The sequence below is a fragment of the Lissotriton vulgaris genome, chromosome 1_1 (genome assembly GCF_964263255.1).
Source record: "Lissotriton vulgaris chromosome 1_1, aLisVul1.2, whole genome shotgun sequence".
In the NCBI taxonomy this organism is placed as follows: Eukaryota; Metazoa; Chordata; class Amphibia; order Caudata; family Salamandridae; genus Lissotriton; species Lissotriton vulgaris.
The window spans coordinates 1,121,075,095-1,121,088,832 of NC_141685.1; the positions used below are offsets into that span (position 1 = coordinate 1,121,075,095).

A 13,738-nucleotide genomic window follows, 5' to 3' on the forward strand; every position below is an offset into this window, starting at 1 on the left:
TGTAAATGAATGCCTTAAATGTTTAGGGAGCATTTAGGGTTTGGGCTGAAGTCCCTGGATTTTTAAGAACTCATTAGATTTGCTGTACAGGTTAATGTTTCTCATTTTTAAATGAGTTGTACAGCACTGTTCCATAATTACTATTGCCTCCCTTCACTACTATTGTCCTGACACCTTATGCTCCAGGTTTTGAGAATTTTCAAACTAGAGTTTCATTTGGCTTGTGATGCTGTAATATCTGTGGCTTGTTTCAGCTTCTTTTACTGTTACTATTAATTAGGTATTTATTGCAAATCAGTGAATGCGTTCTAGTGTTTAATGTGGTTTTAGCAGAGATCTTACTAAATACATTGAGTGACGTCTCGGTTCTTTGAGGTAGAGGTTACAACTAAGTCACAGCTCTTCCCCGTAGCTCTGTGTCTAGGAGGGCACCAAAGACCACCCATCTCTGGTGAAGGTGTTTGCTGCCCCCTCTTCACAGGATATGATGGGCTGGCAATGGTATCGGTGTACGATTGTAGTCAGAGACGCAGACATTTTTTGTTGTACCCTGTAGTGGAAGGAGTCCACCAGGTAGGGTTCAGGTTGCTACCTATAACAGGGGTATTTTGCTTTCATGATGTGTGTGTGTGGTGGGTCAGTGGTGGCGTTCACATGTGTGTGACTGCTGCACTAGATAGTGGTTACTTGTGTGCTTGTGTCCGGTGTCCATCTTTCACTTTGAAGCCTGCACATCACCTCTTCTTCTCCCCTCAAAAAGCCAGTTCTCGCTGTTGGGTGAAGTAGGCTAGCCAGCCAGATCACTTTGATGTAGCCGCAGTTTCCCTGACCAAGTGAACCCCACACCTCCCCTTTCCCCTGTCCTTGATCCCCTTCCCCTTGTTAAATGACCTCCCTGTCTGAATCCATTCCACATTCACCTGAACTAGCCTATCCATTACCAGGTGGTACAGCCTGGGCTGCATGCACAACCCATGGACTGAACATGCTGTAAGCGATTACCTACAGGATGGGATTGGAGGAGCACATCAACATTCAAAGGGTGCAGCCTCAAAGAAGGGCAAGGCATGCCCGCCAGAGGAACATTAGTATTCTCCTCCTCAGGCACTACTCTGTTCAGCCTTGGCCATCACCAAGAAACTCCTATATACCTGTGCTAGAGAAAAGATTATTGCAGAACCAGGAGTGGGAGACTGCTGCTAACTCATCACTCTGCCTTCAGACAGGGCTGAAATTCGAGAAGTCTGTGGAGTTGCCCTGCTTCTGGACTTGTGCATAGAAAGAAAAATTTGCATGTCGGCAAAAGGCGTTAGAGTGCTTCAATCAAAAGAAGGATCGGACCTGATCTGCAGAGTACGACTGACGCGCCATTGACTGACGTTCTGAATGCAGGACCTCCTGAAAGACTGAGATTTCTCAGGAGTCATGAAATCTCCTGCCAGCTGCTCGGGAGTCTGCAACTCCTGCTGGTGCGTGGAGCTGTTGCAGTATCCTCAGTCTAGAAGGGTGGGGCTGAATCTTGGATCCCCTTGTATCCCTGGCAAGAAAAAGTCCCCCAATTTCACAACCATTGAAGTACCCTTTCTAACTCTATAGTTTCGGTGGCTCCCTGTTAGACAGAGGGCATTGTTTAAAGGATTGTGTATCTCCCACAAGGCACTCTACGGTATCTTGCCCAGTTACATCAAAACTAGACTATCTGGCTATACCCCTGGTAGGGTGCTGCGGTCTTCTGAAGCCACTCGCCCGGTCAATCCACGTTTCCGCCTGTCTACTTTGGGCGGGCGTGCTTTCTCCACTTTGCTTCCTGCAGCATGGAATAAACTACCACTTGATCTCCGCAAGGAGCCTAATCTTCTGTCATTCCGCCGAATGTTAAAAACCATACTCTTCCGAGAAGCATGGGGTGTTGTAAGTTGGCTACCTGTTTTTGTAGAGTTGGTTTTTTTTCTTGTACAAGCGCTTAGAGACCCCGGGGTGATAATGCGCTATACAAATTGAAATAAATGAATAAATAAAGTGTGGTGGTTTGAAGCCTAGTTAAACTCCATCAATTCCTGTTCATGCGTATAGCTCACTGACCACTGGACTATACAGTGACCATTTTGGGTACCCCGATCAGCTGGTGCCACCATCAAAAAACTTTGATCAGTGGTTACAAAATCTTGACCACCTTTTCCGGAAATACAGGCCCCCCTTCTTACTGATGACCTACAAGTCGCCTTGTCTGAACTTGTAGTTCAGTCATTCACTTCACCCTTTACTTCCATAGTGGCTACTGGACTTTTGGGCTCAGTTATCTGGAGTTGTGCCCCTCATCAGGGGCTATTGTGACTAGAAGCAACATCACCCTAGGGCACCTCTAGAAAGTACCCTTGGTGCACCTAGAAACATAATTTTGCAGCTTGGGCACTTCACTCTTTGGGTGGTTGACTGATTTTGCGTTCTTTAGATTTGTGATGGATGGACTGGGTCGATTTCCGTAGAATATTGCTTTATTTAAAATCATTTTAACCAAAACCAAAGGAACTCTTAGAAGGTTCCCTTTATTCATTACATTTTGCAAAAAAGGAAATTTTTTTACAGATCCGAGTCGACATGTACTGTTTTCTCACAGAATAACATTGATCACAGGGCAGTTGATTCAAAACCTTGTGCATAGAAACTAGAAGCACTTTGGGGTTTTAACTCTAGGACAGAAGGTGCTAGCCACTTCAGATGTTCGTTGGGAACATGTAACTACAGTGTAATATAACTTACCTGCACTTAAGTCCTTTTATTTTTGGAAGCCATCAATTGCCTGGACATTCTCAGTATTAAATGTTATTTAAGCTGTCATGCTTTTTCTGCACGACAGTCAAGTGCTAAAAGGGAATACTTGGTCCATCAGTGTACCCGCATTAATGTTGACAACTTGGGTTAACTTTAATCTGTTCAGTGAAAATTCCTTCAGGCGATTGCTGTTTACCTTGGCTTTAAGTGAGGGCAAAGAGGCTTGCAACATACAGTTGGGAAGTAAGCCCCACATACATTCATAAGTCTGAAGCAGTGAGGATGTGCAGACTGGTTCTTGGCCTTCTGACACTTAGTAATGCAAGAGGGGCTTGATACCCGTTCATCCTTAAACTTATCTCTTTTCTTTATTTTTTAGCAGGATACAGTTGCTGCTGTTCAGAGGGGTCCAGAAAAGTTCCCAACAACTCCAGAAGGTGAGAATAATGAAGGCTTGGAGGGGGAGACCACGATTTTGTTCAAGAAATGCTTTCTCATGCTTTTTTTCAAACAGTTTAGAATTCTTTATAATCTAAAGGTATTATGCTGAATTGATGCAATGAATTTGTGTCAGGTGACTCTCTTAGATAGGATAAATTACATCAAACAGGGGCAGGCCACTACCCCAGCACCCGGGGCAATACACAATATAGAAACCACGATGGTTCAAGGATAACATAACAAAGCAAAGAGCATATCACAACGTATTCAAACCAAAGATGTGCAATTCTAAGTAAAAAAAAACCAGAAAAACAAGGTACCCACACAGAAATTCTTTCAAAATGAAACCATTTTTTGTTATTTTAATTATTCTTTGCAAAACAAACAGAACTGTACAAAATCCGATACATAAACAGAAAAACAACAAAACAATATGTTCTCACAAGGTTACACTAAACAAACACATATATATATATATATAAAAAGATTGCAGTGTAAACAAAAACTTAATGGCCGAGAAATAACAATCGGAACGTTTGCCCGTATTGTAACAAGAACATGGTGCAATAAATGCTTTCTCTTAATTTGCCGAAGGGGAACGTCGACTGCGTTTCAACCTTGATGATTTCCTAGGTCATCATCAGGACATATAAAATTGAGAGCACCCAAAAAAAATTAATTTGTAGCATACAATTCAAATATCAACCCAGACAATGGTTCATGAGGTCAGAAAAATGATGACTGTCTTAATTTCATTGTTTTAGGGAAAGCAATGTTCCTGTACCTCCACGTGTACAGAGAATTACACTGGTTCGGGAAAAATCAAGTTCCGTCAGTGCGTCTAAATATCAAGGCAATTCAGAATTTAAACTCATCAGAAGTCAATTCGCTTCAAGGTACCTCAACATACTGCTGTCTGACCACCAAGGACTATATGTCCTGACGATTACCTAACAAATCTTCAAAGTCGAAACGCCATCGACGGTCCGCTTTGGTAAATCAAGGGCAAGCATTTATTGCACCATGTTCTTGTTACAATACGGACAGCCTTTTGATTATTCCTCTGCCATTGCGTTTTTGTTTACACTGCAATCTTTTGTGCATATGTGTATATTTAGTGTAACTTTGTGAGGACATCTAGTTTTGTTGTTTTTCTGTTTATGTATTGGATTTTGGACTGTACTGTTTGTTTTGTTTGCAAAGAATAATTCAAATAACAAACAACTTTTCAATTTTTAAAGAATTTCTGTGTGGGTACCTTGTTTGTCTTTTTTTTAACTTAAAATTGCACATCTTTGGCTTGATTAAGTGGTGCAAATATGCTGTTTACTTGTAATTTTATTTCTGAACCATTGTGGTTTCTATATTATTTTGGATAGGAAGCCAAGATCAGCAGGATGGCGGGACTGGTGCTTTTATACATTTAATAAAAACAAATTTACGGGCGCTTTGTTGCTGCCCAGTGGACCATGGGTGGTAGCTATTTAAAGAAATCGGGATCCTGGGTGACAGTAAAAATAAAACTGGTTCGAGATATCTTAGTATCGTGTGTGGGTTCAGGGATTGTTGCTACCACAGCAAGGTTTCTCTGTGCTCCAGTTCACTGGTAATGGGACATGCCCTGGGTCTCCAGAATATAAGGTCTTTCGCCTTATGCTGTTTACCCTTGCACTCCCCTCACCCACCCTGCCTTCTATGCTTTTTCTCACCCACTTCCTTGCTCCTGTCGTCTTCTTGCCTCTTCTCTCCCTCCCATTCTATCTTCCCTTCTCTTTGTTCCTTTCTGCTCCTTTGTCCTCATATTAACATCCAGTCCTTTCTCCTCCTCACTCCCTTTTGTTTATCCATTACAGCTTCTGCTGAATCGGACAATGCTGTGTTTACTCGCTTCATGAAAGCGCACCGGTGTTATGACTTGATACCTACCAGTTCCAAGCTTGTCGTGTTTGACACATCTCTGCAGGTTTGTGAACTGATGGCACTTTGGGCTTTTTGTCTCTTATTTTCTTGCACACTTTTAGATCACGTTATAGACCAGCTTTAGATGTCTGGAAGACTATATTTCACCAAAACCTTAAACATTATATGCATCCACAAAGTATTACAGAGCACCATTGGTTAGAAGGGCTGTCCTTCAAGTCTGTGACATTTTGTGGAATATTACATTATTCCATTACTGTTTAAGTTAAGTTCTGGTGATACAGGGCTACATGTTGCCCTTACCCTCGAAGCCTCTCACCCTACCTGCTTGCTTCCCCCATACTCTTTACGCATGCACTCCTTTCAGCCCCCTTGTTCAAACTCATCTATATGGTTACCTTTCTTTTCATTCCATTCACACTGCTTGCTGACTCCTTACTCATTTTATGAAACACCTAAAGCGTTGTTACTTATGGAGTGTGCAGGTAGTTTGTCAATACAAGTAGCTGGTATTAAATATGAACTTTATGGTGACTTCTTGAAAAAAATAGCAAATTCACTTGGTGCTTCCTATTGTCCATAACTATCAAAACATTTGTTTAGGCTTTAGAAAGGAAGCAAAAATAATTAGACTTGCCAACTTGAATGTGCACATTTATATGTTGAAGCCACATCCTCTCTGTGATCTTCCATGCTCAAATAAAAGGACACTAAAGATTATTTGCTATTGTTCCTTTCAACCGTTAACAAAAGGACACATTAAAGGGCATCTGGTCTGTTCATATTTCTCTAGTATCTGCACTTTGACAAGGCTGTGGTGGAAGACGCTGGAACTTTAGCAAGGACGTGTGGTATTGCAGCCTGCTACATCAAGCATTTGAGTCTCGCACAAGATACCGCTTGTAAAAGCCTAACATACTGCTGTCTGTTATAGTGAACATTTGGGTCTGATGAAAGGAACTTCTAGTAATGGCCTATGGTACTGCAGCCTTCATCGGGAAAGTGGTCTTTTGAAAAAGTGAGATGAATTGCCTTTGCCAATGCTTGTTTTACTTATTTGTGTATTACTGTTTTACCCTCTGCTCTTTACCTTTCCTTGGCCCTCTTTTCCTCTGTCCAAGGCACCAGTGGAACTCTTATCCTCTCTGTTTGGTTCTACACCCTCTACTTGTGGCTTCTGTAGCCATGTGAAAGTTTTCAACACAGATTTCCTACTTGGATGGTAAATTCCAGTGACCCTTTAATGTCGGCATGTGTCAGTCTTTTGTATTCCTTTTGTTCTGTGGTATGCCGCACGATTGTTGGACTGTATCTGCTTTATCATGGTGTGACTCACACTGTCCTGAACGAACTCCTTGCGTAATAAGTTTGGTTAAGTGATGTTCTGGATATTTGTATGTGATCCAGTGATATTTCCAACTATTACAGTGAGGGTGGCTAAATAGCCATCATCAATGTTTTATAGTGGAAGAGAAAAGAATGTTGTATGGCATCCAGGAGGGCCGGCAAAAATGCAACTGCAAAATTGAAAAAAAACAGCAATAGCAAAGCCAATAGGTCTAGCGTTTTAAAGACGAGTGCTGGCTTAATCACTTTGTCACCGTTTGTTTGCATTGGTGTCCTGGCTTGCTGTCTTTTATCTTTTTTCTGTATTGTTCTGAAATGTCCATTGGCCATGATGGAACCGGAAAGTTAAAAAAACAAAAAAAGCCAAAATGGCTAACAGTGTGTCATGACCTAGACATGTGGATGCGTTGCGAAGCGTGCACTTCTGCACACACACTATTGTCATCTTCCAATGGTAAGGAAAACCATTACGTGATGGTAGTCGTGCCTATGCTTCATGGCATGTGCATGCATGTTTTTTGAGTGCATTATTGTGTTGTGACATACTGGTGGCCATTTTAAGTCTTAATACTTTACTGTTTAATCATGGTTGACAGATATTTCAGAATAGTAAAGTAAAAATAAAAATAAAGTGTTCTGGAGAGTGTAAAAGAGAAGCGCGTGGCCTAGCAGCACTTTGTAGCTGCTGGGCCTTCAAAAATGTTTATCTGATAGAGACTTCTAGCAGCAGCTTCCTTACCATAGAATATTCTCCAAGCGTCTGACTGGATGTGGACGTTTTCGAGCAGTACCTCTGTGTTTCGGTAGGTGGTGGTGTTTGGCTTGGCGGCGCCAACACCGAAAGTGACGTGCGCTGTCCCTATATAGGTGCCAACCCAGCCTGCTGATGTCAGTTCTTTTATTTTTGCGCCAGCCATGAAGAGCTACCCGATGTCACTTTTTGACTTTTTTTTTTCTTGACTTTAACAACACTTTTTTGAAAATTTGTTGTCCTGGTGTGACAATGATGTTCCCAAAGAAACCTGCAGGTTCAAACACGTACTGCCTTTCACAGTGACGGACCCGCACTTGGTTTGTCTGGGGTGCTTGGAGAGGTACCACAGCTCCAAGACCTGCGAGAAGTGTCACACAGTGCACTCGAAGGCCCTGAGGGAGCGTTCCCTCAAGCTCCTCGCCACCCGAGGACTCCGCAACATTAACATTCCTGGTTGCGTGGAAGGTCCCAGGACCGTTGGCGAAGCCGCACCCAACAGTCTGCTTGATCCAACTAGTCAGGTAAGTCCCACCGCAAAGGGAAGTTAGAGGTCTTTGACTTCGCCATGCCTGTCCAAATCCTCAGATGATAGAATATATGAAAAGGGGGTCCCAGTTAGCACAAAATTAAACTGTACTGACTCAGAATTCTTAAAATAAACCATACAAAATTTCATAGACACAAGCTTAGAGAGATGCTATTTAATAAACATCCTTATTATGCAGAATAATTACCATTTCTTTTAACAGAACACTTTTGAAATTCACATGCCCAGGACAGAGGGCGTGGGGAGGAAAGGAAAAAGGAAAGTGTAAGGTAGTGTAACAAATAAAGTTAGTCATACAAAATTGCCTGTGGTCCTATACACATTTCACATTAAGTACCACACATGACATAATATATATTGTCACAAATCAATTCATGTACTTAAGAAGCCTATCCTGTTATCAAAACACACAGTCACTAATGATCCATTTGTTGACAGGTAGGAGTAGACAAAGGCGTGTCGACGTTTCGACCCCTGAAGAGTAGGCGACGCTATTGCCCTACAGCGGGGTCTTCTTCAGGACTAACAGTGTTGGGGTGTGGGGGTGGAGTGGGAGGGCACCTATAAAGAGAAAGACTATTTTAAAAAAAGGGTTTACTATTTTAAGAAAAAGATGTGGGCTATATGCGCCCTACCAGATTACCTACAAAGGAGATGGTGGTATCCTTAATTCCATCTGGTGTGGATGGTGGGCCAGAGGCTCCTGGTTTGAAAGAGAGCGTAAGCCTAAGGAAAAAGTATAGGCTACTGTGAGTTTGTGGGCAAGAAATCACTAAGTCCCACAATTAAAACATTGTACTACTACTATATACAATTGTGTAATAGTGCTTAAATAAGTAAGCATCACACACAACCCAGCCGGGTTAAAATCAATTTAAACACTATCCTATGTTGGAGGAAAAACCACCCCAACCAAAAACAGAAAAGGTCATAATCAAAGTTGTTCTTCAAAAGTCAGAACGAATGACAAAAGCATAGGTTAGCTATAGGCAACAGACCGATTGGACTAGGCTCACCTATTCACGCTAGAGCTCCGTTGTAACGATTTCCAGAAGAAAATCCACTGTTTACATAAACCGAAAAACGGCTTCCAGTATTAAAACAAGGTTCCTGCAGGTTTAAGCAAAACATAGGACTTTGCATAGTTCATTGTTTTACTCAGCTAATGGGATACATACTACATGGCCACTAGATTTATTTACTCACCCCAAGTGAAGGAAAATGGATGGAAAGAATCCCCGTATTTTTCTTGTGCGTATTTTTTCACAAAACATTAAGCGCTTCCGTTGGTAAATCGGGAGCTGTTCCACGTATTAATCACTATGGGCAAATAAGAAAGGGTGCTTGTTGTTAGTCTAAAAGCCCGTGACCACACGAGTTTGGGTATTAAAGCTGGGGATCGCGTAACTAGCCAGGCGTTATGTTTTTTTCACTCACCGACGTTCTAGGACCGGAATGAAGCACTATTACACAATTGTATATAGTAGTAGTACAATGTTTTAATTGTGGGACTTAGTGATTTCTTGCCCACAAACTCACAGTAGCCTATACTTTTTCCTTAGGCTTACGCTCTCTTTCAAACCAGGAGCCTCTGGCCCACCATCCACACCAGACGGAATTAAGGATACCACCATCTCCTTTGTAGGTAATCTGGTAGGGCGCATATAGCCCACATCTTTTTCTTAAAATAGTAAACCCTTTTTTTAAAATAGTCTTTCTCTTTATAGGTGCCCTCCCACTCCACCCCCACACCCCAACACTGTTAGTCCTGAAGAAGACCCCGCTGTAGGGCAATAGCGTCGCCTACTCTTCAGGGGTCGAAACGTCGACACGCCTTTGTCTACTCCTACCTGTCAACAAATGGATCATTAGTGACTGTGTGTTTTGATAACAGGATAGGCTTCTTAAGTACATGAATTGATTTGTGACAATATATATTATGTCATGTGTGGTACTTAATGTGAAATGTGTATAGGACCACAGGCAATTTGTATGACTAACTTTATTTGTTACACTACCTTACACTTTCCTTTTTCCTTTCCTCCCCACGCCCTCTGTCCTGGGCATGTGAATTTCAAAAGTGTTCTGTTAAAAGAAATGGTAATTATTCTGCATAATGAGGATGTTTATTAAATAGCATCTCTCTAAGCTTGTGTCTATGAAATTTTGTATGGTTTATTTTAAGAATTCTGAGTCAGTACAGTTTAATTTTGTGCTAACTGGGACCCCCTTTTCATATACTATTGACTACCCAGGTCCCAGTACTTTTGGGTCAACCCGTATGTTGTATCAAATCCTCAGATGAGGCGTGGGAGCGTAGGCCCTCCAGGTCTTGCACCTCTGTGGAGCCTGCGCCAGGGTCCGCTCCGCGCCTCGCTGACTTTCCCATAGCTGGATTGACCCCTGCCTAAGTAAACGAGGTCTATAAGTCCATACACATATGGCGTGGCCATCTGGGAGAGGTGGAGATCTGACGACTCTTGTCTGCTGCAGAGTCTGGGCTCCACATCCTTCGGGTGACATAGGTGGCATTTAAGGCCGTTTTTTCCTATGATCAGAGGAAGTCTGGTGCAGGTGTTCATAGACAACGTCAACGCCATATGCAACTGCAACAAACAAGGCAGGGTAGTGTTGCGGACCCTTTGTCAAGAGGCCCTGCATCTCTGGATATGGCTGGAAGGTTAGGGCATTTCCCTGGTGGTTCAACGCCTGCTGTGCTCCCTGAATGCCGGGAGGGGCGAACTCAGCCTTCAATGCTTAACGGATCACATATGGCGTCTACATCCAGAGATGGTGCAAGATGTCTATAATTAATGGGGATAACCTTGGTTAGAGCTGTTTGCCACTGCTGAGAACGCGCAATCCAACACTTCTGCGTACTGGAGTTTCCAAAGCGGCTCTCATTTAGAGACGCTTTTCATTTCGAGTGGCGTTGCGGGCTCCTGTATACCTTCCCGCCGATACTTCTCCTGCTCAGAGTTCTTAAAAAGAGCACAAATGACCAGGCCCAAGTTATTCTTGTGACTCTGAATTGGGCACAGAGAACCTGATATCCGGAGCTATTGAGTATGAGCATCATTTCTACAGTCAGGGTTCCTCTTAGGAAGTATATTCTGTCGCCACGACAGGGAAGGGTCTTGTACAAGTACTGTGCACCCTCCTCCTTCATTCTTGGAGATTGAGCGGCGAGAGCTGACATCTTTCGACCTTCCTCCCTAAGGCTGTGACGTTATTCTGGCAACCAGGTGTCGCCTCCACCAAGTTGGTATACACCTGTTGCTGGGACAGATTTGTGGCATTGTGTATATCCAAGGCCATCAACGCTCTCTCTGCACCCCTTTCTTAGGTATACTATATGTTCTCTTTTTGACCCAGCAGGGCTCTGCTCTGAGCACAGTTAAGGGCTCAGCCATTTCAGCATTTTTGTTGTTGCCAGACTAACCTTTTTAGGTCGAGCCTGGGCAGCGCTGCTCTGTGGCATGCTGTATTGGAGTATAAAATAGAAGCCCCGCCTACTCTACGCCCATATTTGTCATTGGCTTGTGTCATTGCCCTAAGTAAATGCTGCCTTCTGATTCCTTAATAGGCTTGTTAGTCCCTCCTTAGTACCAACATGTCTTCATCTGTAACCACCAATGAGGACCGGCCCTTTTATTTTGGATGTTACACGGTACGTCTTTTTTCGTTTGTAAGCAATATTTTCTTTAATGAGTTTCTCCTACTGCAGGCACAATATGCTTCCCTGCACCATTCAGCGCGCCATGCATGCTTTCAATTTCCGAGCAGCCCAGGGCAATGGCGGCTGCTTCTTTGAATACGTTTTGCGTTTACAAGAGTTTGAGCTATTGGCTTTGTAAATGACAATGCTTTTTATTCATGTGTTAATTAGAAACATATATAAATAAAAACATTGTCATTTACAATACCAATAGCTTAAACTCTCGCAAATGTGAGACCTATTGCACTGCAAATGCTTATTTGTTCAAGTCACCTGTTGTGACTAGGTTCCTTAAAACTCTCCAACATATGTTTCCTCCCAGGCTCATTGGGATTTAAACTCAGTTCTGACTTTTCTGATGTACGCACCTTTTGAGCCACTGCACAACTGCCTGCTGCAGCTGCCAACCATAAAGGCTGCTTACCTAGGGGCCATAACATCAGCCAGGAGGGTCAGTGAATGGCAAACACTGTGTGTGCACCCTCCTTATACCACCTTTTATTCACTGCCTTCTTTCTTCCGAAGGTAGTAACACCCATTCACTTAGGCCAAAATATCACCTTTCCTACATTCCGCCTCACCCTTCTAAAGACTCCACTGCCTGAACCGAAAACGAGCATTGTTGTTCTACCTTGATTGTACCAACGAGTTCTGGTTGGACGGTCAACTCTTAGTAGGATATGTTGGAGCTAAGAAGGCGAAGTCCATGCAGAAAGGGACCATCTCCACTAGTGCTCTGCATAAAGAACTGCTACACACTTCGCAAAAAGCAACTCCCTGAGGGCTTGAGTGCTCATTCCATCAGAGTCAAGGCTGTGACCCCTGCATTAGCTCACGGAGTCCCTGTCCTGGAAATCTGTCAGGCAGCTATGTGGCCATCTCGACACACATTTACCAAGCGCTACAGCCTGGACAGTCAGGTCCTTAGTTATGGGCACTTTGCCTGTTTGGTCCTGCAGGACATTTTAGTCTAAATCGGTTTCACAGACCCACCTCTGGGGAGGCTTTTCTTGTGTATCTAGTTTAAGGTAAAGAATCTGCAGCTATAAGTCTTTATCAGATGAATGAGTTTCCTACATTCGGTAAAGCTTTATCTGGCAGAGACTCTGTCTAGCTGCAGATTCCTTATTGACCCTCCCATCCACTCCGCTCTGCGAAGTGATTACAGTGTGAGGGTCACCCTTTAAAGGGCTTAAGAAATTCACATCAGCTTTGAGTGTTCCTCATGACTCGTGCTCCTGGCGTGGAAAGTCACAAAAGAAACTGATGTCCGCGTGCCTGGGTGGCGCCTATATAGGCACAGCGCACGTCACTTCTGGGGCGGCTGAGGTGCCAAAAGATGCCACCTAGCGGGTGCAGGGGTACTGCTTGAAAATTTCCGGATCCAGTCTGACGCCTAAGGAACCTTGGAAGGTAAGGAATCTATGACTAGATGGAATCTCTACTAGATAAGGCGTTACCAAAGGTAAATAACTTGTTCTGCAGGGGCAGGCCCTTGTATCTGTCCCTAAGCTTCTCCTGTGTTTGTGGCTTCCATGTTTTTAACCCTAAAGCTTGTTAGTTCTGTGAACAGTGACAAACAGCATCTGCGTTTTCCTTTTGAGTACATGGACGTCTTCCTATTGGTTGTCCTCCACTCTGATCCTCTTCTTGTATTTTACTGCACAGGTGAAAAAGGCTTTCTTTGCATTGGTGACCAACGGCGTGAGGGCTGCTCCGCTCTGGGACAGCAAGAAGCAGAGCTTTGTGGGTAATTGCACTCCCTTTTAAATACAGCACACCTGTCGAAGAATAGTGGATGCTCGAGTCGGGGTGATGAAGGTAGTCATTGGAATGATAAGAAAAGCAACTGTAGTGGTTGAGGGTCATGATTGTGGAGCGAGTACTCCTGCATTGTTCTCTGGTCATTGTCCTCAGTTCATGCTCGCACCATTATTTGGGCAAGTATAAGCTGAAACCCTTTTTTATCAAAATGTATTTCTGATTACCCAGGAGGTAGGATTTATTGATATGTTCTGCTTGTCTAACCTGGATCATAGTAGAATGTGGTTTTCCTTTTTGAAAGATGGAATTCAGCCAGTGCTTTCAGGTGCACAATTGGGGTAGAGTGCTTTAACAGTGTGGCGTGTGTTTGGTCATGGGTTGATATTGTATTGGAGCATTTAATTTCAGTTGATTTATTTTAAAAGTCTTTTTATTGAGTAAACAAACAAAGGACCTGGCAGTGCGTCCGTTAACA

The 13,738-nt window shown here is 43.2% G+C and overlaps 1 protein-coding gene across 4 annotated transcripts in view; it reads left to right on the forward strand.

Annotated features, from left to right (window-relative positions):
* PRKAG1 (protein kinase AMP-activated non-catalytic subunit gamma 1) overlaps positions 1-13,738 on the forward strand; it is a 274,867-nt gene that overhangs the window by 90,767 nt on the left and 170,362 nt on the right. For 3 of the 4 annotated variants that reach the window (XR_015309591.1, XM_086963714.1, XM_086963712.1), the window contains exons 2-4: positions 3,152-3,209; positions 5,067-5,176; positions 13,168-13,249. Coding sequence is in view for 3 of the 4 variants with exons in the window: in XM_086963714.1 (XP_086819840.1) it covers positions 3,152-3,209; positions 5,067-5,176; positions 13,168-13,249 (250 nt within the window). In the remaining variant the exon portion in view is untranslated. Of the gene's footprint in view, positions 1-3,151; positions 3,210-5,066; positions 5,177-6,254; positions 6,356-13,167; positions 13,250-13,738 lie in introns of those variants that run through there. The other variant, XM_086963716.1, reaches the window with a different exon arrangement.